At 41.8% G+C, this 20,933-nt stretch overlaps 1 protein-coding gene across 3 annotated transcripts in view; it reads left to right on the top strand.

The window, feature by feature from the left end:
- LOC109305862 (cystathionine beta-synthase-like) overlaps positions 1 to 20,081 on the top strand; it is a 44,349-nt gene extending 24,268 nt beyond the window's left edge. For all 3 annotated transcript variants that reach the window (XM_019529010.1, XM_019529012.1, XM_019529011.1), the window contains 11 exons: positions 1,166 to 1,300; positions 2,551 to 2,620; positions 4,752 to 4,843; positions 6,000 to 6,125; positions 6,723 to 6,807; positions 7,016 to 7,121; positions 7,883 to 7,960; positions 9,691 to 9,825; positions 10,939 to 11,047; positions 15,359 to 15,443; positions 16,974 to 20,081. In XM_019529010.1, coding sequence (XP_019384555.1) covers positions 1,166 to 1,300; positions 2,551 to 2,620; positions 4,752 to 4,843; positions 6,000 to 6,125; positions 6,723 to 6,807; positions 7,016 to 7,121; positions 7,883 to 7,960; positions 9,691 to 9,825; positions 10,939 to 11,047; positions 15,359 to 15,443; positions 16,974 to 17,083 — 1,131 coding nt within the window. In that variant the 3' untranslated portion in view covers positions 17,084 to 20,081. The remainder of the gene's footprint in view (positions 1 to 1,165; positions 1,301 to 2,550; positions 2,621 to 4,751; positions 4,844 to 5,999; positions 6,126 to 6,722; positions 6,808 to 7,015; positions 7,122 to 7,882; positions 7,961 to 9,690; positions 9,826 to 10,938; positions 11,048 to 15,358; positions 15,444 to 16,973) is intronic.
- Positions 20,082 to 20,933: the final 852 nt, after the last annotated feature.

The raw sequence follows: 20,933 nt of genomic DNA, 5'->3' as shown, positions 1-20,933 counted from the left end.
GGTTCTGGGCCAAGTTCATATTCGGGACCTGTTCATGCTTTTTTGCAGTAAAGAACCACTGGGTAAAATACACGAACATTGTTGAGAGCAGAGGCTGGAACCAAGACTGACCTTTTCCAGGGGTGTGCCCTCATTCCTGGACTAGGAAGCCACGCTTCCTCATCCTCTGCTTTCCTGAATCTTGCATTCCTTCTCTGTGGTGGCCAGTGGGAGGCGGAAGAAAGTATCCCTCATCCTGGCTTTCCTATAACATTGGAGATAGGGTACTCTTCTAGGAGGTGGGATCTGTGGCTTTGAACACCCTCAGGCTGAAGAGGGCCTGAAACTGAGTTCTTCCACTCCTTGGGTCCATGTTCCAACCACTATAAGGTCCTTCCTTATAGAACCCCACAGGGCACTGAGACATAGGGAACACCTAGTTTGTGGATCCCACATGGACTTCATCATGAGGTGCTGTATCAGTTTAACTAAGGTGGTGGCAGTTTTAGGCATAGGCATTACTAGACCTTTATTGGTTAAAACTAAGATACTCGTGGTCTCTCAGGTGTCTAAGCAGGTAGGCAGAGTTTTGTAGAGCACTCACTTAAACTTGGGTACCCGTATTTCTCCTAAGTTGCAAACTGCATGCAGCGCACTTGCATCCACTTGCTGTGCTGTTAATCTGCAGGGTGGCACCAAAATTTGATACCAGAATGGCACCAAAATTCAATACCAGCATGACCCACCATAAGTGAAGCCTGGCCATCCAGAGCCACACTCTGGTTGCTGGCCAGGCTCCATGTGGCTGGGTCAGTACTGCTGCTGCCTCGAAAGGCCCTCAGGATCCCAGGTAAGGCTGTTGGGGCCAGCACAGGTATTGGCCCCAGCCTCCTCTACCTTACTTGGGACAATGTGCTGTATGCCAGATGTCCTGGGGCATAAACCAGCGGCACCAGTATATGTGCCCCTGAGCATGCTTGTTCATCTGGATGTGCCTTTGGTGCCTAAAACTTTATTTAGATCTGGTCCTTCACCCCCAGAAGCTTAACAGTAGAGACATTGGACAGCAGGCAAGGGAGGCCTGAGAAATCCCACTTCTGTTTGTGTTAATTTTATTGTTTTCCTGCCTGCCCCTAAGATCTCTGTGCTGATGGACATTTATGGCTGACTGTCTGTCTGATTGCAGGTGGATGTTCTGAGAGCTCTTGGTGCTGAGATTGTGAGGACTCCGACAACTGCTAGATTTGACTCGCCTGAATCTCATGTGGGAGTAGCATGGAGACTGAAAAATGAAATTCCCAATTCTCACATACTAGACCAGGTATATGGTCCTGAATAATAGAGTTGCCCCATGAGGTAGACAGATTGATCAGTAATGTCTTCTTCTGGTCTCCATGGATGAAACCAGAACACCAGACCCAGACAGTTCTCTGTGGAATCTGAACAGAAGACCTCTGGGCCTAGACATAAGATTATAGCATCCTTTAGCTCAGAAAAAGGAGTAGACTCCTAAATAGCGACAGATGGTTTAGTAGTATTGAGATGATGTTACTGCCATGGTGGTCCAGGAAGTACATGGAGGCAGGAATTCTCATGGATGCTGTCTTTTATACCAGTGATTCCACACCAGCATGCTAGAGTGTTGCAAGAGTGATAGAAGTGCTACAGGATCTTCCTGTGTGAGGAGGTAAATGCCCTCCTCTGTCTGGCACCTTGTGCCTGTGCAACTACTCCAGTGGTATCTGTGACTACTTCTCGGGAGACTGCTGCCATTGCTGCTATCTTTCCTGTGCTCATCCCCAGCCCTGTGCAGTCCTTGTGCCACCTCCCTTCCCCCATGTTCCCAGTAGCAAGCTCTGATGCCAGTGGATGAATGCACAAATGGAACCGCACTTTGCAACCCAACTTGTCCCCTCCACTACTTCATTGCTCCCTGGGCCATCAGGAGAAGCTGTGAAGTGGGGGAGTGAGAAGGGTTGGTGTATATATGTGCATGCATAAATACACTACAAACATGTGTGCCCTCGCACACACGTTTATGTCTATATACACACATGCATATATGCACGCACATATATAGATACACGCACCTTTTCAAGTGTAAGAGAGAAGTGTGCCTCTAGTTTAAATCCAGGTAAAAAGTACCCCCCAGGTATCAAAGTTTGGGAAACACTGTTTTATACATATGGTTTAGCCACTAGAGGGGAGCAAAGAGCCACACAGTTAGCCTGGCTTACACAGTGAAAAGTGTTCTCTTTTAAATCAACAGTTCTACATTTCCAAATTGTAGAAAAGTTGAAACTTTTACAGCTAATAAGCCCAGAAGCAAATTGATGTTAGCTGTAATGAATGCTGAGACCTTAGAAGTACTTCTGCTTATCCTGCTTAAACTGATGCATTAAAAGGAGGCAATTCTGAACCAAGACAGTTTGATGAATTTAAAACCTAATGAGAGTAGTGTTTGCCAATGTGGGGCTTGAAGACTATTTGCCATTCCTTTTGCTTTTTAAACTCTGATCTCATCACTTTTTCTATCATTCCATAGATCTTTTCCTCTGTGTTTTGTTACAGTACCGCAATGTCAGTAACCCGTTGGCCCACTATGACACCACAGCTGAGGAGATTCTGCAGCAGTGTGATGGTATATTTATTCTTCTGATCATTTCCTTTTTTAATTAGTCTCTAGATTTATCCTTGTTTACCTATACCAGCGATTAGGAGAAAGGTGTTCTTGGGGGCAGGGTAGCATAAAACTGTATTAACTCTCGTACAGTTCAGGATACTTTTTAAACAGATGAAATTAGGCAAACCTCTAGCTAGGGAAGAGATGTGTGGGGTGAAGTAAAAACTATCTCATAATACCCCTGCGCCCAGCCTTGTATTTTATTGTTCTGTCAATGTGACTGGCCAAGCAAGATGATGATAATGATAAAGAAAACTTTCAGAAGAGTGAAAGTACCAAGCATTTTCGATGTGTTTATGAGCACCCAAAAAGTTTTTGAAAAGCCCTGGCTCTTTACACTCTCTTAGCTTAAACCATGCTTGGGGGATTTTTTTTTACATTGAAAGGGATATTCATTTTTGGGGTTTTTTATTTGGTTTAATGCATGATTTTAATTCCAGTCTACCAGATGCTGTGGAAAAGCCTTTACTCCTTCAAAACAAGGTGTTCATAACTAATGATAGGAATATACCTGCCTTGCATAGGTGATTTGTATTAATGACAAGTTTATTGGTCAGTTATTGCTTCAAGGGGAGCATTATATCAGGTTTCTTGGTCTTTCCTATAAAACTATTGGTTTCAGCTTCTCCCTGTGTTTATTGGGCTTAATAACAAAATATGTGATTACATTAGGTTTTTTGATGAAAACAATCTGGATGGTAAAGTGTAGTTGCACTCTTAAAATTAGCGGAATGGGTTTATTTGCTTTGTCTATGCATGCTGTCCGCAGTTTACACATGTTGGGATGGCACCCCTGCTAACTGTAGCCTCTGAGGCTGCATCCAGATAAACGTGGTCATGCAGTAGGTGGCACTGCAGACACATCTGTGGCATCACATACCTCATGTTCAGTTCTTCATGCTGCAAGGAAGCAGTGTGGAGGGGTTTTTTGACCCCTGGATAAAAAAAACAGAGGGAAAATCTGGAGCAGTTCATGCACAGGCAGTGCACACCACTCAAAAGCAAAGCCAGGCTGTCCGGAACTGTGCTGTGGCTGCCAACCAGGCTCTGTGCAGTAGACCACCACTTCTGCAGCCCCGGGAGGCCCCAAGAACCCTAGTTAGTCTGCTGGGGCCATCCCAGTGCCGGCCCCAGCCTCCCTTACTGCCTCCAGAGTAACTTACTGCACGCCACAGTCCACGTGGCACAGGCATGCCCCAGGGATACCTAGTGGTGGCACAAGGTACACCAGTGCTAGTTGTCCCCAGGGAACCAAATATCCACACCACATGTGGACTTGGCCTGAGAGTCCAGATGAGTTCCCTTGGTCTCTTGAAGTCTGGAGCATTTTTTTAAATCTCAGTTATATGAGAATATGCCAGTAATTCTGGCAGTCACAGGAATTACCTCAGTGTAAAATCAGAATCTGGCCCTGTTTGTCTGTCTTTGTTTTGGTTTGCATATCTTAGCTTTTTTATAAAAGCCTGGAAATTAAGTGCTATTTTTTTTTTCAAGTAAATTATTACTGGAAATATGAGCAATACAATCAGGATTTAGTCAACACTGCTGCTGATGCATATGAAGAACTAAAATGAGTTGGCACTAAAATGCCATGCATGCTATGAGGAGCAAAGAGCAATAATAAATTATTGTTGTCATGAAAGTAAGAAATTATTTTTCTCTACTCTGACTTATAAAAGACTTCCATGCAATGGGCCCCTTTAAAATTCATTAATTTATATTTGATAATGGACAGTTTATCCCATTTTAGAGGACAGGTACATATGTATCAGCAAATTATAATGAAACAACATGGTGCATATGACCTACCTACTCTTAGCCCTGCCTCAGAGCCTTAAAGATCACCCAAAAGACTGATGATAAAACTGGGTCCTCTTAGACAAAGCAGGGCTTGAAAAAAGTAAAAAATTAGGACTTTGAATATACCTACAGGGAGGTAATAAGCCATTTACATTATCAGTTTTCTTGCACCAGTTGTACTTTCATTGGACAAAGCAATAAATCTTCCCCTTTCTGGCCTGTAAAAGCATTTTTAATAATGCTAGGAGCTGTTTTCATTGTGGCATTTGTTTTCCTTTTACTTAAATAGGAAAAGTAGACATGGTGGTGGCTGGAGCTGGAACAGGAGGAACCATCACTGGCATTGCCAGAAAGTTGAAGGAGAAATGCCCAGAATGCAAAGTAAGTGGCAAAAATAAAGCATCTTCTTAAGCCTCTGAACCAGTGGCTTTCAAACTTTTTTCATTCACGGATGCCTACGAATTTTGAATGGAGGTGCAGACCCCTTGGAATGGTAAGTGCGAGTACTCGCATACTTTTGATTGATCGTAGTCATCTTTCATGGACCCCTTAGACATAGTTTGCATGGGGTCCATGGACCACAGGTTGAAAACCACTGGTCTAGGTGCAAGTGGCTTGCCAAGTTTCTCAAGGGAGGAAATAACTTCTCGCTACTTCCCTGTGCCATTCCTGTTATTACAATACTGTGCCTTGGGGAGGGGGAGGGGCTCTGAGTTGTTCATCACTGAATGGTAGTTATGAGGTATGAAAAGATGCTCACAAAGTTGCGAAGCCACCACATTCTCTTTTCATTTGTGACCCAGGTCTACATTTTGCTCCTGAAATGAAAGTTGGTCCACCAATTACAGGTGGCAACGATTGGGAAACTGCTGGTCTTTTCTTCTGTAGCAAATTTTCCAGACACTTCTGATGTTTCTAAAAGATGTTTATACATCTCCATACCCTCACTGAGTTTTACAGTGGGCAGTTTTACTAAATTACCATTTTTTTGTGAAAATTCTCAAGTGAGATGGCAATTTTTGCATCCCTTGCTAGGTTACACATTCTTCCCACCTCTCTCTCTTCATGACTCCTGGTGGCTGCTTTCCATTTCCCATTTAGGCCAGTATCCAGTTTCTAACAGCAGGGCCTTGTTACACCCTGGAAGACTTGCTGACTTCTGTTGGCATACAATGTATTTACCATAACGAGAACTAGCATTTGAATGGGGATCCAAGGCTGTCTTTGCCCCATAGCCTCCTTGGAGGCAAATGAAAGCCGCAAAGAATAAGCACTGCCTTTCACATATAGTGTCATGCAGGCTGGCATTTGAAATAGAACAAGTTGCTGACAGCAGCAGGAGAGTTCATCCATGGAAACTTGCAAAGTGTCAGAAAATAATAAATAGATATGACTTGCTGCCGTTAGCGTGGCTGGCATTTGGATGGCTGGTGTGACAGTTTGGAGAGATAGCTGTCAGGCCTGAATAACTTGATGTGATATAACTGCATTTTGAAAATCAACCTAACAGCAGCCAAATCTGAAATCGCTTCTCCAGATCATTGGCGTTGATCCCGAAGGCTCCATTCTTGCTGAGCCTGAAGTACTGAATAAGACGGACGTGACGACATATGAGGTGGAGGGAATTGGATATGATTTCATCCCTACGGTGCTGGATAGATCAGTAAGTCAGACGCTCTTTACTTTTTGCTTTGAGGAAGAAAAGGCTTTGGATAAATTGGAATAGCACTGTGAGTGGGAAAAAGAGAAGTATTCCTTAATTTTAAAGAACTGTATTCACAATGAAAGGCCCTCCCCACTGCCTCCCAGAGTTTAAAATATCCTACATGGTGCACATACCTCTCACTTTCTTGCAGTTCTGGGTGAAAACATGCCATGCAGATAGTTTTCCTTGGAAACCTAATATTGTTCTTTTAAAAAAAAAAAAACCCAAAAGCTTGATCCTTAGTATCATTAAGTGCCAAAGAGGAGTATATTTCCTGGAAAGTCAAGTGAGAAGAAAGTAGAACAATTGCTTTTCCTTGTAGTGTTCTCCATGCTTGCCTTTTTAAAAGGCAAGATACTTTCTATTAGAATACTGAAAACTGCAAATAACACAGTAATGTTAACTGAGCAAAAAGGCATTTTAAGGCTGTGAGCCAGAATATATGGATCAGTTTGCGAGGAATTTTCTACATATATAATTTGAACGGCATCTGTTTATTCAGGGAGAAATTAAAACTATGTTGTTTTGACTCTCTTCCCCACCACATGATTATAGGTGGTGGACAAGTGGTACAAGAGCAATGATGAGGAGTCTTTTGTCTTGGCACGCATGCTGATCAGAGAGGAGGGATTGCTGTGTGGTAAGAGCCAGTACTAGTCCTCCATATTTTCCTCTAAATTCAGTGGGGTGGCCTCATGCCCATCTTTTACACTAGTGATGGGACACCTGGGCAGTGCTGAAATTAAAGTTCTGGCCACCTTCTGTCTAAAAAATGGCTTCCATATATGGTGATTTTTTTCTATTTTTTTATTTTTATTTTTTTTACTGTATGATCTGGGTTTTGGCAGGTGGCAGTTCGGGTAGCGCAATGTCCATCGCTGTGAAGGCTGCCAAGGATCTGCAGGAGGGTCAGCGCTGTGTTGTCATCTTGCCCGACTCTGTCAGGAACTACATGTAAGAAAGTGACCTGGTTTACTTCCTGTTTCATGCTGGCTGCTGTCACAGAAGTGGCAGTGTGTGTACATACTGCAGCTAACATTTCCCTGAGTATCAGATGTCTTTTAGGTACAACTTTTGACAGCCTTGCTGGGGTCAGATATAGGTGGGGAGCTCAGCATTTTCTGAAAGTGGGACCCATATAAGGGAAAGTTTGCTCCCAATTTTCTCTTTTGTTACTGTAATGGAAACTGTTAGTGGTATTTAATGGTTTGAAAGTCATATATAAGCCTGTTCCTTATTCTCCCTGCCTTGTGGTATCTTCAGTGTAAAGTCCTACAGTAGTAACAGCCAGTGTCATAGGGGAGCTCCGTAATATTCTTGGCCTAATTTCCATTGGTAACTTCCTCTCTTGTCACCTTGAAAATACCCTCCCACAGTCTTTCTTTTAGTAATGTTATGTAGTACTCTTACATTTCGTGTTATAAAGTACATTGAAACTGCGCGCACACTCTAATTTCATGCAGTCACTCCTCCATTACAAGGTACATATTTGTATCATTGCTCCGTTTTCTAGGGGTTTCTATTCTTTTTTCTAATAATGTTCTACTTCCATTTCTCCTAATTGTTAGAATTGACTTCCTAAAGGCTGCAAGTTTGCAGTTACCCCTATGTGTGAGGATGGGATGTGCAGTTACAATGTTGTATTATGTGGTGTTACATATTGTTAGTAGATTAGTAAACCCCTGGCTTGCTCATTGGTTCTTGGTGGTTTCTAGGTCTAAGTTCCTGAGTGACAAATGGATGACACAGAAAGGGTTCATGAAAGAAGAAGATACCCGCAGTAACAAACCTTGGTAAGTTTGTAAGGTTAACTCAAGCTTTGTGAGCTTATTCTGTTATAACTACTCCATTTTTTCTCGAACTTACCAAGGTTCCTTTGGTATTTTTATTTGTCACTGAACTTGGTGTTTGGGTACAGTTGTGGGAACAGGAAGCCTTCTTAAATCACTTGAATATTTCCTTTTCAGTTATACTTTTGGTAAGGATTGGTACTTGTGAGTCTTGGTGAAAATTATTGGAAAAAACTCCTCCTCCAATTGTGAAGCATCCTTTCCCAGGAAATGGACATTGTCTAATTGAAATCTAGTCAGCAGCAAGAGAATTAAAAATAGTTTCAAGTATATTACTGCCACCAGGACCTTTGTAATGGGCATGGTTTTTACAATCCCTCTTTGCTATTTTTTTATTTAAATATTTTTCTTTCTTATTTACTCTGTGGAAAACCCACATACAAATACAAAGAGGAAACTCTATTAGCTGCCTAGATAGGCCAAGGAAATTGACTGTACACAAATCGCACCAGACTCATGACAAAGGCCAGTGCCAATCAACCCAGCTGTAAACAAGTACCTGATTTTTCAAGCTTGGAGCGTGAGTGGGTTACAGGCAGCCAGATGTGACACTAATCACATGACTCCTCTGTGTGCATACAGAAAATGATAGGCCTTAGCCATGCTAGACAGGGTGAACTAGGCACAAGCACACCTGTTGCCTTGACCTTTGACATTTACAATATGTATGTACAGTGCCTAGCATAGAAGAACTCTGGTCTGAGCTGGGGTCTCTAGGTATTACTACATTGCAAATAATTGGTGCTATAATTTGAGCCAAGCTGCAACTACAGTGAGTAATTGTAACAATCACGTGAAATGGAGATTCAGAACAGCAGCGAAAGGAACACATAGCGCCAGACTTAATCGAGGTGCTTACATAGTTGAAATTTTGTACCATATTTCACAGTGTGTAGGTCAACACAGTGTATACATCAACCCCATTTTTCTGATCCAAAAAGTTAAGTCGACTTGTATACCAGATTTACGAAATTTCTAACTTTTTGGATTGGAAACATGGGGTCAACTAATACCGGACCCTGTGTGCCTATACTGCGGGCCGGGCACTGAGCCTGTCACCACTCGCAGGGGACAGGGCTGGGCTCAGTGCTTGGCAGCACCACTCATAGCAGACAGGGCTGGGCTTGGCGCTCAGGTAGCGTGCCCCCATCCCTTGCGAGTGATGCTGCCTGGGTTGCCCCAGCTTAGCCCTGAGTCTGGCCCCACTCAAGAGGGATGGTGATACAGTGTATAAGTCGAGGCTGAATTTTAAGAGTTAAAAATTGGGCTTCAAAAGTCAACTTATACACTGTGAAATACAGTAATTAAAACCTTTCCTTTCCATTTTTGTAAATGAAATTTTAAATAACCATACTAGGGCAGTCAGTAATTTTTACTGGCTGTCTGCTGCGTAAGATTATGAAACAAAATGAATGAAATAAAATGGAAAAGGGACATACGTTTAACCATTTCCCTTCCCAAGTCTTAGAATCTTTTAGAGTTCCTTCTGGTGCTGAGGTAGGAAGCCGTGAACATTTTAAATAAAGATTATTTTTAAACGTGGCTAATGGCCCTCTGCAGAAAACATGTTGTTGTTGAGATTTATGGCACCAGTAGTGCTCTAGGCTTTTAAAATAACCTATCATTGGTTTTGGAGCAAATTTATTTTTTGGTGATTGACTTTTGGTCCTCAGGTGGTGGCACCTCAGCGTTCAGGAGTTAAGCCTCTCTGCTCCCCTGACAGTACTCCCTACTGTCACCTGTGAAAAGACCATTGAAATCCTCCGGGTGAAGGGATTCGACCAGGCACCAGTTGTCAATGAATCTGGGTATGTTCATTTATCCATCTTTTCCTTCTTGGCCTCCTCCTTTGCAAATACAGAAACCCCTTGGAAACAGATAACAGGTTTATTTATGCAAATGTAAATAAGCAGTATGAATTCTGTCATTTGTCATCTTCAGGAAGGGTCTACAAGGTTTTGGAAATGTTCTGCTTAAATGCCATGCTGAGCCCAGACTTAAAATGTTGTTAGGTTGGAACTGTCCTGCTGTTGATCTAATATGCCTCCAAGTACGGGGATATGACACACAATGTCTGTCTATAATGAAGTTATCCCCCTGCTTATGTCTGGGTGACTGTTGTGGGCCTCTAGTGAGGAAAAGGTCAGAACACAACCTCCTGTTTAAAAGAAACTAAGCAAGAAATACCACTACCGTGGTTCTGTTGCCTCTACAGGCTCTACACACCTTTTTGCTGCAGTGAAATCAGGAAAGTGTCATTAACCAGGTCCTAAAGAAACTTAAAAATACACCTTGGGGATTTCCCACTTAATCCAGACAGGAAGTTTACACCCAGAAATGAGACATGCAAAAACCGGCCATTTCTGATCATGCTAGTTCTGAACCTCAGGCTGGAGCAGGCCACTGATGATTCAGCTTTTGGCACTTTGTGATGATGGTACAGAGGCAAGAAAGAGCTACACTGCCTAAAGCACCATAAGGGAAAAGTCAAAGCTTGCCAAATGGGGAAAGGTTGCCAGAACAATAGGTAGAGGCAGAGAGAAATTTTATTCTTGAGCTTTCAGTAGGTCAAAGTGGGATACAGTAAAAACAAAGTCTAATATATAAAACTCTTCCCTGAATGTGCATGCCCAGCTGAAGGGACAAGGCACCTGATCATTAGTGCAGACCACCTATATCTTCCACTGATTTCAGTTTGAGAGCAGGTACCCATCACGCTTGAAAACCAGACCTAGGGCAACTCCAGGTGGACACTCAGCATTTGGTAATGCCTCAGGATATAGTGTTTAAACCTTTAAGCCCATTAAACTGACTCTCTTGGGGCACTGCACTGCTGAAACCTGCTCAGAGTGAGCATGTGTCACTTGTCTCTAGAAAACCTTGGATGTTTGTCATTGTTTGACCATGCCTTCTCTTTTCAGTGTGATTTTGGGAATGGTTACCCTTGGAAACATGCTTTCTTCATTACTTGCGGGGAAAGTTAAGCCTTCAGACCAAGTCAGCAAAGTAATTTATAAGCAGTTCAGACAGGTAAGTGTATTCTAAGTCAACTTCTCCTTTATGATTAAAGTACTATGGAGATGTCTCAACACTACACTGGCATCAACTGGGATAAGATTAGAAGGGAGATTTGACAATGTCTTCATGAGGAGAACACAACCATGGAGATCTGGGTTTAGGGCACACTTCCAACTTTATAAAGTGAACCCAGAGTCACTGAAAAGTTCTCAGGTTTGAGCTGATTCATGGTTTTGTATTAGACCATTAAAACTCTCTCTGACTTTGATAGTGATTGGGTTGTGTTTGTTGCTAGGACTTCTTGTAGTACTTCTGTCTGTCTTTTTCCAAACCTGAATGACAAAACTGAGCAATGTGAAGCTTCTTGGGATGAAATGATGGAATTTCAAACTGCGCTGGGGTAAAGTCCAGTGCTGGCTGAAACTAGCAATTGTTGTCTCTTTGCAACAAATACCTCCCTTCAGCAGCTTGGTGGGTGACTAATTCCAACTGTTCTCAAAGTGCACAATGCATTATAGCAGCCAGCTTTAACTGACAGTCCCAATGGACCAAACTTATCATATCATAAATATGTTTAATTAATTATGTGTTTTGTTTCCCTTTGTTTAAGGAAAGGCCTGTCTTTCACGTGAAGTGATTTACACCACTTTCTCCAGGCCGTAGTTTCAATATTACATTTAGTAGCAAATAATATCCCATACTTAGGAACTCTACTCAATCATATATAATTATTATATTAGCCTTGTGTATACTCTACTGGATATTTACTTTATAGCTTAGAATGAAAGGAAGCACTAGTGCTTTGCAGATGTAATTAAAAATATATATATTTTTCCTCCCCAGACAGCAAATCAAACGTCAGGTGACAGTCTGGTGCGTAACAAAGCTGTGTAGTTCCTATCCTCCCTCACTTTGATAAGCCATGTGTTGCTTATGCTGTATGGTGTAGTCATGGTTGTAGCTACAGCAGGCAATTTCCTGTGCTTCTGAGGTTGTATTTTTCCATGGACACACTACCCATCCTCCAGTTTCCTTAAATGGTCTCAAATTGAATATCCACCTTTCCTCCAACTACATCTCCTGGTAACCACTATCATGCCAGATGTACTGGTCATGGTATAATTCATTCTTGTCTAAATTTTTAGAACTTTCCTTTTCTTAAAGTTTTGAATTGCTGATACATTGGAGCAACATGGTTACATACGCAACCTTTCAGAAGCACCATAGATTCTTGCTCTTTTTGGTTATGCTTATTTAGAACCTCTGCTAGTGAACTTGGGATAGTAAGGGCGCTACACTTTTACAAAGGTAGCATATAGTATTTTTTGTAGATAAAGATCTTTGGCACAGCACACCTCAAGTAAAAGACAATGTGATGCTGCCAAGACAATGAAAACCCTCTCTGGAATGGCTGTCACAATTTTTTCTTACCAATTTGGTCACCTTGAATTTGAAGAATATTAACTCCAGCTTTGATTTAAAGTTACCAAATGACCCTTATCCTAAAACTGAAGGCTTAAGTCATGAAATAACTTAGTCAATCAAGTATTGCACATTGACAGGCAGAGAAGACCATTCTCACAAGCAAGCCACAAAAGTGTGACTCAAAGAAGCTGGATAATGTTATTCCCAGATTCTTTCAGAAGAACAATGGAATAATGCATCAGCTACTAACAATTGCCCGGTGTTATGCAGACGCATAGATGAACATCTTGCTAGGGTCATTTGACCCCAGCACTCTTTCCTGCCATGGCAGGGGGTCGGACTAGATGATCTGCTCAGGTCCCTTCTGACCCTAGAAACTATGTAACTATGAAAATATAGTAACTGCTTTGAAGACCAAATGAACCAAAAAGTTCCAAAGAGTCAAAAGCTGTAGGAGAAGAGAGAATTTGCAAGCAAAGCATTTTGGGTTTAATTGGCCACCTCTTTTAGCATGGTTTACATTTTTTACTCACTTTATAGGGAACACCTCCACTGTATCTTGTTTCCATTGACTGCAGAAGAGAGTTTGTATGCTAGCTGGCAAGAAAACTTTGAGCCTGATCCAATATGTGTTGGTTCCATTAACATTGTTTAGAGTTTTGCCTCTATTCTTTTGGGCCTTGTGTGCAAATCTGACTCTTTTAGACATCTTGGGTGCCTGTAGACATGCTGGGGTGCTGCTCTGACATGCTGTAATTACAGTGTGTCAGAGCAGACTCAGTTATCTGCTGGAGTGTGCTAATTAGCATGCTTCAGCAGCTTCAGGATCTCATGTATTCAGCATCCCCACACTTCAAAATGGCACTAGGGGCACTTTAACTAAAATTAGCTGAATGAGCTTTAATAAAGCATCCCTGCTGCCACTTTAAAGTGTGGGATGCTGAATACACGAGACACGGTGAGTGCTTTAATTAGAGCCATTTGAAAAATAATGGTGAGGAAGAAATCAGACCAAATTCTATAAGTTCACTTCCATTAAGAATCAAGACTACTTAAATTTAAGCATTGGTTGTAGCTGTCTTTGTACTCACTTTCTTTGATAACTTATCCTAGCTAGTCTGAGCTTTGAAGTGTTTGGAAAGAGATATTTATGAAACACCTCAGCATTTATCAATCTGTAGGTAAACCCAGATACCAGGAAAAGGTGGTGGTTTATTCAAACGAATAAAATGCTTGCAGTGACATGGTAGAAAATTTTTGTATAAAAGAACATGGTTTGAAGACAGTTTTCAGGTAAAATTTTTGGCTTAAGAAAGGGAAACTTCTTGAAATTGCAGGGAGGTGGGAAAACCTCTTTAACAGGTTTGTGAAGCACACAGGAGTGACTTGTGGGATGGATAGCCAGCTGGGAATTGTGCTAGCACTAGCATTGCTTTTCCCAGCCCCTTGCTCCCCTGCTATAGCATGGGCACAGCTTCCTGCTGGTGGGGAGTTGCGTCAGGGCCAGGCAGCTGGAAGTTGTATCCACACTGCTATCGTTCTCCGCACGCTGTCTGTCCCACCCTCCTCCCCTGCCAGATCCAGTGGCTCCATGGGCTGGATTTGGCCCGCAGTTCACATGTTGCCAACCCTGGTCTAGTCCATAGTATACTAGACAGAGCTCAGTTTTACAACTCAGCCTAGACTGTTCTCAGGGCAAAATTTATTTCCTAGTCCCATTCTGAGGTTTTATCAAGCTAAAGGCCATTCGCTATACCTGTTCATCCTTTACTTGTATGAAAGTTCCCTCCCAAAGCAGATGTTTAGTAGCCCAGCCAAAAAAACAGATTTGTTTTTGCCTTGATTGAAGCACATAGAAAATATTAAACTGGTTGTTTGTGCAATGTAGGGTTTTTGGTTTCCGTTTAGCCACTGCCAACAAATAAGATTAATAGTCGAGGCCAGGGTTTTTTTTAAGTATGGTTATTTCAAATGGGAATATGTTGCCTTTAAAAAAATCTGGCCCTTGTATTGTTTTATTGTTCCAATTTGCTCAAGAAATAGTTTAAACAGCTTTACTGATGCTAAAAATGAATTCTTGGTCCTGGGTTCTTTATCCTGAGTCTGAACAAGATATTAACTCAGCATTCTTCACTCTTGAGGGGGTTTGTTTTTCTTATGGCTTTTCTCTACCCTCTTTGCAAACTTCCCCAAAAATTCTCTTCTGACTAAATTTGAAGCCCGAATGAATTTGTTTTTTCTTCCCAGTCTTTCCAGAGCTCTGTGGGTAAGCATACTCTTGAGCTGATATGGTGTCGGTCTCTTATTAGGTGCTTGGATCAGCGTTAGTCCCTGTTTTTAAAAAACAGCTCTCCTACATTTTAGTCAGAATGAAAATGTCACATGCTACATTCTTTTGTGTTTCCTTTTTAAGGTTCAGCTTCTTTAAAAAAAAAAACAAAACCAGCACCATTTAATAAGGTATATTAAGGCCCCCAGTGGTGGTGTGTCCCAGGCAGGCTGTTTCCAAACATGCTCCCACTGTACACTCCAGACTTGGAAATACGTTGGTAATGCTGCTCCAGGGCATGCCACTACTGCCACTCTACTCTTAAGACTCTGGTCTCCAGTGTGTTTGAGAGCAGCCACTGGAGGGGCCGCAGGAATCATTTCTGGGTTTGGAGTATGAGTGCAAGGCGAGAGAGGGAGGGCAGGTGAATGGCCAGACTAGGGCATGCCATTTCTGTGTTGTGGATGTACCCATTAGGACATAGCATCATGGAGCACTCTGATCATGAACAGTGCTATCTGTGTACTTATTATTTTAATTTTAATGATGTTAGGGGTGGTGGTGGGGGGGGCTTTCTATCATTTAGTTACCACAGGACACTTTGCTTTTATGTTACTTCCTCATTGTAGATTCATCTGAAAGACAACTTGGGGAAACTCTCTCATATCCTGGAAATAGACCACTTTGCTCTAGTAGTCCATGAACAGATTCAGTGTAAGTATAATGTACTGCACCTTTTAAAATGTAGCCCTTATGTACACAGTACCATGTGACAAGGGAAGACCCTGTATAGGAGGCTTTTGATGTCCTGCATGGTACAAGTCGGCAAAAGCAAGGGTCTCTATTATATTGTGGTATTTCTGTATAATTACTCCGCAAACAATGGGAGCAGTTCTGCTTCTGCTATCCGTATGAAGTAATAATTAAATCCAGGAGTTGCTTCACAGATTTCTGTTGCATTATTCCAGAATAAAGAATGGCCCAAAATGAGCAGTGCTAACAGGTTCTGTCTACCCTGTTGTGTTAGTCATTTCAATAAATTATATTTATTCTTTGTTTTGGTAGGAGTTAGTTAATGAATAACATGTTGTAATCAAGCCTGTTTTTTTTTCTTATGATGCCCATGATCTAAATTGCAGTTCTCCCATGGCAACGAGTTCCACAGGTTAACTCACACTGGGGCTTTTATTAGTTTGGTTTTTGTTGTTGTTTAATGGAAAAACCTTCTTGCCTTTTAATTTCTTTGGAAGCAGATAAAAGATAAATGAGAGCATACCTGTAACCATCGCTAAAACAATTCCACACTTCCTATTCCTGCTCATTTCCTTTTTAAATTTGCCTAAATAACTTCTCCTCCTATAAGAGATTTTTGAAGCCCCTAATTTGCATTGCCATGCTCTAGTCTTTCTGCAATATCCTGTAATAAGTGAGGTGACCAAAAATGATACTCGGAGTTAGGATGTGCCATTGGCTTATGCAAGTGGTGTTGTATTATGAATTATCACCAGGTCCCTTCTGTATTATAAGCTACGGACACAGGGGCTGTGCATCATGGCACTGAGAAAAAGTTTTCAGTGAGCTGCCTATCTTAACATTTACCTGGGGAGTGGGGGGGGTGCATATATGCAATTAATTTACAGCTCATCATGGTGTCATGATAATTCAGTTTATTCTTTCCCTTGTTATCTTGCATTTTCTACATAGAATCTCACCTGTTAATGTGAGGCCTGTTTGTTTGCTGAATTCCCTCTGAAGTCATGCACAGTCCTCTGGAGTCTTCAGTAATACACTTGTTCACCCCAATTCCAGATAACTAAGAATGTTAAATATCAAGTCCTAGTACCATATTTTAGAGCTGGTTTTTTTTTTCCATCTTGATAACAGACTGCTTATTTATGTCCCTTGTTGTCAGTTGGTTTTTTTTATCATAACAGATCCTTGCCTTTCCTCCCATGACTGTTTAGTGCCAACAGCTACCTCTTGGGAGCCCTTAGCAGACATTTCAGCCATTCCTAGAGTTCTCTCAGTTGAAATAGGAGTTGGCTTCCATCAGCTACGGCACATAGTAATATCTGACCCTACCTCTGGACTTTTGGAATTATTTGCCCTGACTTCTAGTTTGAGAAAGGCATGGTGTGAAAATTGCATGAGTGGCTCAGTCTGTTCTGTTTGGTATAAGATCATTTGTCTATTGGCTCAAGTTTTGTAAAGGTGGGGAAAAAACTCTTTTATGTTTTCATATAGATCACAGTGACGGCACATCTAGTAAGAGACAGATGGTGTTTGGCATTGTTACAGCCATCGACCTGCTTAACTTTGTGACTGCACGGGAGCGGCAAAGAAAAAACACCTAAGCTATGGGGTCAGCATGTTTGCAGCTTCTGCAACAACATTTTCCAGCCTCCAAAAAGAATATCAGGTCCCTTTCTTTTCCTAGATAGAAAGTTCTGTCTCTTGTTTTTTGTTTTTTAACTTTCCAGAAATAAACACAGCTGGCCATCCTGACTTCCGTAATGTAATTGACACATCTAAATATTTCATGACTTTTTCGGTTTGGTTTTGAATCAGAGAGGCAATATTCCCTGCCAAGATATAGGTTTCTATTTTTCTAAATGCTACCTAAATTAACTAGTGTGAACCTAATTGATTGTGTCCTAATGTTTAATTGTTTGAAACATTTCTGGAACCTAACTAAAGGGAAGACCATCCGTGAGATGGTATTTGGTTTAAGGATGTTGAGTAAGTCAAAGATGCTGGGCATAGTGCCAATAGCAGTATGCCCCTTTGTAGTAAGAGATGGTTAGTGTTGAGTGTGTTTGGGGGCAGGGGAGGGATGATGTTTTCATTTACAGCAAGGTAGCCATCAGGGAAAGGGTTAAAGTAAAATTCAGTTGGGGACTGGTTTTAAGATTTTCCTCAACCAGTTACCATGAAGCAAACCTACTGCTTGCCTTGTCTTACCTATGATGTTACAGTGAGATAGTAAACGAGTGTCCATGCAAAAGATGGACTTTTTAATTTGTGAGGACAGAAACTCTTGCTTATTTCCACCTTGGTAAACAAGCATAGGTGCAAACACAAGAACAAAATTGGAGCAAGCTGTTTACAGGTGTTTCATTTACAGGTGGTCCTATAACTTTACACTGGCCAGGGTAAGAACCTTTCTTAGCAACCCACCAGTTTTTCAAGTGCTTCTGACCTCTAGCTGTCTACTGCAGGGGAAAAAAAATGTTTGTTTGTAATGTGAACGAAAACATAACTGCATCAAAGACAAATCTTGCCTAGATAACAAGCATATAAACTGTATTGCAGCCAGCAGGACTACCAGTTTATGACAAAATTTAGCTAATTCTATGAGACAAATATTCTGGATTCTCAGTGCCTTACACTACCTGTGCTCGATTGAGATGGCACTGTCTCAGCTGGTCAGGGAGTACAGGCATGCTGAACATTAGCTACAGATTTCTTCCACTTCCAAAATTGTCTGGACTCTCATGTGCCTCTGACCTTACATAATGGGAACGCGGTTGTATCTCAGTTAATAGCATAATCCACATATCCCCATACTGTGGCTTAAAGGTAAGCATCAGCCAAACAGTTGGGTGATTTGCATAAGCACTCTGTGGATTTTGTTTATGGAAAAAAATCACCATATTTCATCCTTATTACGGGTGCTGTAATCCTCCTTCTCTGATTGGCTATTTGTTAGGAGCAAAGCTTCCTTCAGCAGTGGTAATTCTGTTTCAGTTTCTCACTTCCCTCTACTGAAGAAAAATGTACATGAAAAAAGAGAAGCCAAATAACAACATCCAGCGAAGTTCCAATAGGCAGTTAGACAAGAGGAAAATCATTGGTTTTAATGGTGGTTCCCACCATGCACCACCACCGGCCTCGTTTCGTTCTATCCGTCCATTCCTAGATATCAGCAGCTCTTTTAGCTGCTAGCTTTCTCTTGCAAAAATCCACAGGACCTTTTCCTTCCAATCCAGAAGGAAATGAACAAAAAAAGTTTAACAAAAATATTTATCATCATAGTGACCACAGCCTTGCTGGCTTGGAAATAAGTGAAGAAAAAGAAAGGTTGAGGGAGTGAAGGAAATAAAGCAGTTGATGGTTGAGAAGATGAGACTGAAGAGAAGTACTGGTAGCACCACTTATCTGTCAGTAATTTCAAGAGTTCGCTGTGCATCCTCTTCCCTTTTAACTTCCCCATTTAAAAATGTCATTATAGGAATAATAATTTCAGGACAGTTTGTGGTATGCCTTTAACATTGTGCCCAAAGTAGACCAAACTCTCCTGCCGTTACCTCTGTGTGTTATTACCTTAGATCCTGGAAGTCACCCCAAGTTATTACTATATTGACACTTATACATTCAGGCAAAGTGTCTGAAAGACTTGGTCTCGAGGCAGAAGGTGAAGTCTGTAAGCCATAGATCTGAATGCCTTAAAGAAATGGTTTCCTTTCATTTGGTCCTAACTTGGCCTAAGTAATTCTTCAAGTATATAAATCCAGGAAACCATCACCACCAAGAAAACAAGAATCAGAAGAAAGGGGCTGTACAGTATTAGAAAAAAAATCCTAGAAAAAGTTAAGTACAGTAGTAGGCAAGGTCAGTCTAATTACCAGCAGAAGGGATCTCATGGCAAAACACCCCCTGATAGGATCCACACAGTTAGGTTTCCTAGGCTCTCTATGGCAGCTTGGCTTCAGTGATGCCATGAGGCTCCCTTGCTTTCCGGCTTGTTCAGTTTCTTCACTTCATTGTAGCAGATCAGGGATTTCTGAAGCTGCTTCCCCTTTTTAAAAACTGTTTGTGTTTGATGGGATTAAACCAGAGTAACTGATATGGCATCATTAGGAAACATCCTCTCTCTAGTGCTACTTGCATTTTCAAGCAATAATGTAACAGATGAAGCTTGGCGAACAAACAATCATGCTAGGAAGGATTAAAGATGGGAAGTCATTCCTAATTTTTAATCAGACTGGGAGGGTAGAGGGGAAATGAAGAAGCACAGCCCCCTACTGGGACCTGATAGGCAGAATTATCATTTAAAAAATATTCTCCAAGGAGGAAATCCTGGTTTTATTGAGCCTGGCTGCCCCATCAAAGGGACAGCAGAGGGAGTGCCACAGTGGAGCAGAGCATTCCTGCTCCATACACGCTGCTCCTACACATATGTGGCAAGCTTGTTGATGCCTTGGAAATCCAGCATGTTGGAGCAGACTCAATTAACAGAGTCTGCATAGAGCACGGAAATTCATGTGCTCTAGCAGCCTCGCATGTCACCCATATCAGCACCGCTGTGCATCTCCTCACTGACAAATGGTGGTGGTGTGCTTTGAAATAAAATGCGTCCAATAAGCCTTAGTTCAAAGCACCCCACCACCATTTTTTCAGCTCAGGGATGCATGGCAGCGCTGATGAACATGATGTGCAGATGCTTTTAATTGGTGTGGCTCACTAATTAAAGTGCCTGGCACCACATTTGAGAGCACATGTAAAAATGCTGAGCTGAAATGGGTGTAATGCCTGGCGCTGAGCACATGCCAATAGGTACACCCAAGAGAGAGCAGATTGGTGTATCCCAGTGCTCACTCAGTGTGGCTACACTACGTTATATCCATTTGGGGGTGAGCTCACATGGCACAGTGTATGCCATGCTTCACTGTGCTGCTCCCAATCACAGGCCTTTGACTGTGTGGATATGCCAGAAAGCGTCAGGTGCTGGCCCTTAAGAAATTCAGCTGTTTCCGTTTTCATTATGGTACGTAGGAACTGACCCCCCAGTTTGTTGGCAACTGATCAGTGATTGCCTGTTATTGGCATGTTCTTATTAGACATGCATGTCACTGATTTGCTAACTGCAGATCACAGGTTTTCAGCAAATTGGAATTAAAGGAATTTCTTCAAAAAGGGACTAGCAATCTGGCTAAAACTTACATTTCCAGTTGAGGGTTAAAATTAGAATTTGAAAAAGCCCTCACATGAGCTCCAGTTAAAAACACATGCTGGGTTTTGTTGGTGTTGTTTTAGTGTGTGTGTTTTATTTTTAAGAGAATCCAGGCCAGGGGGGATAAAGATACTTCATTCTTTACCCTGTAGATCTCTCTGTGTACATCTCTATAGGTGTCCAGGGACTCTTCTGGTTCAAGCTACTAGACCCGCGGAAGAAACCCAAGTGGTTCTCTCCCTGAAATGTAA

This window comes from Crocodylus porosus, unplaced genomic scaffold, assembly GCF_001723895.1.
Source record: "Crocodylus porosus isolate Cpor-Errol unplaced genomic scaffold, CroPor_comp1, whole genome shotgun sequence".
NCBI classification, from domain to species: domain Eukaryota; kingdom Metazoa; phylum Chordata; order Crocodylia; family Crocodylidae; genus Crocodylus; species Crocodylus porosus.
The sequence above is the reverse complement of the archived record's forward strand: the minus strand, read 5'-3'. Positions and strand labels throughout refer to the sequence as shown.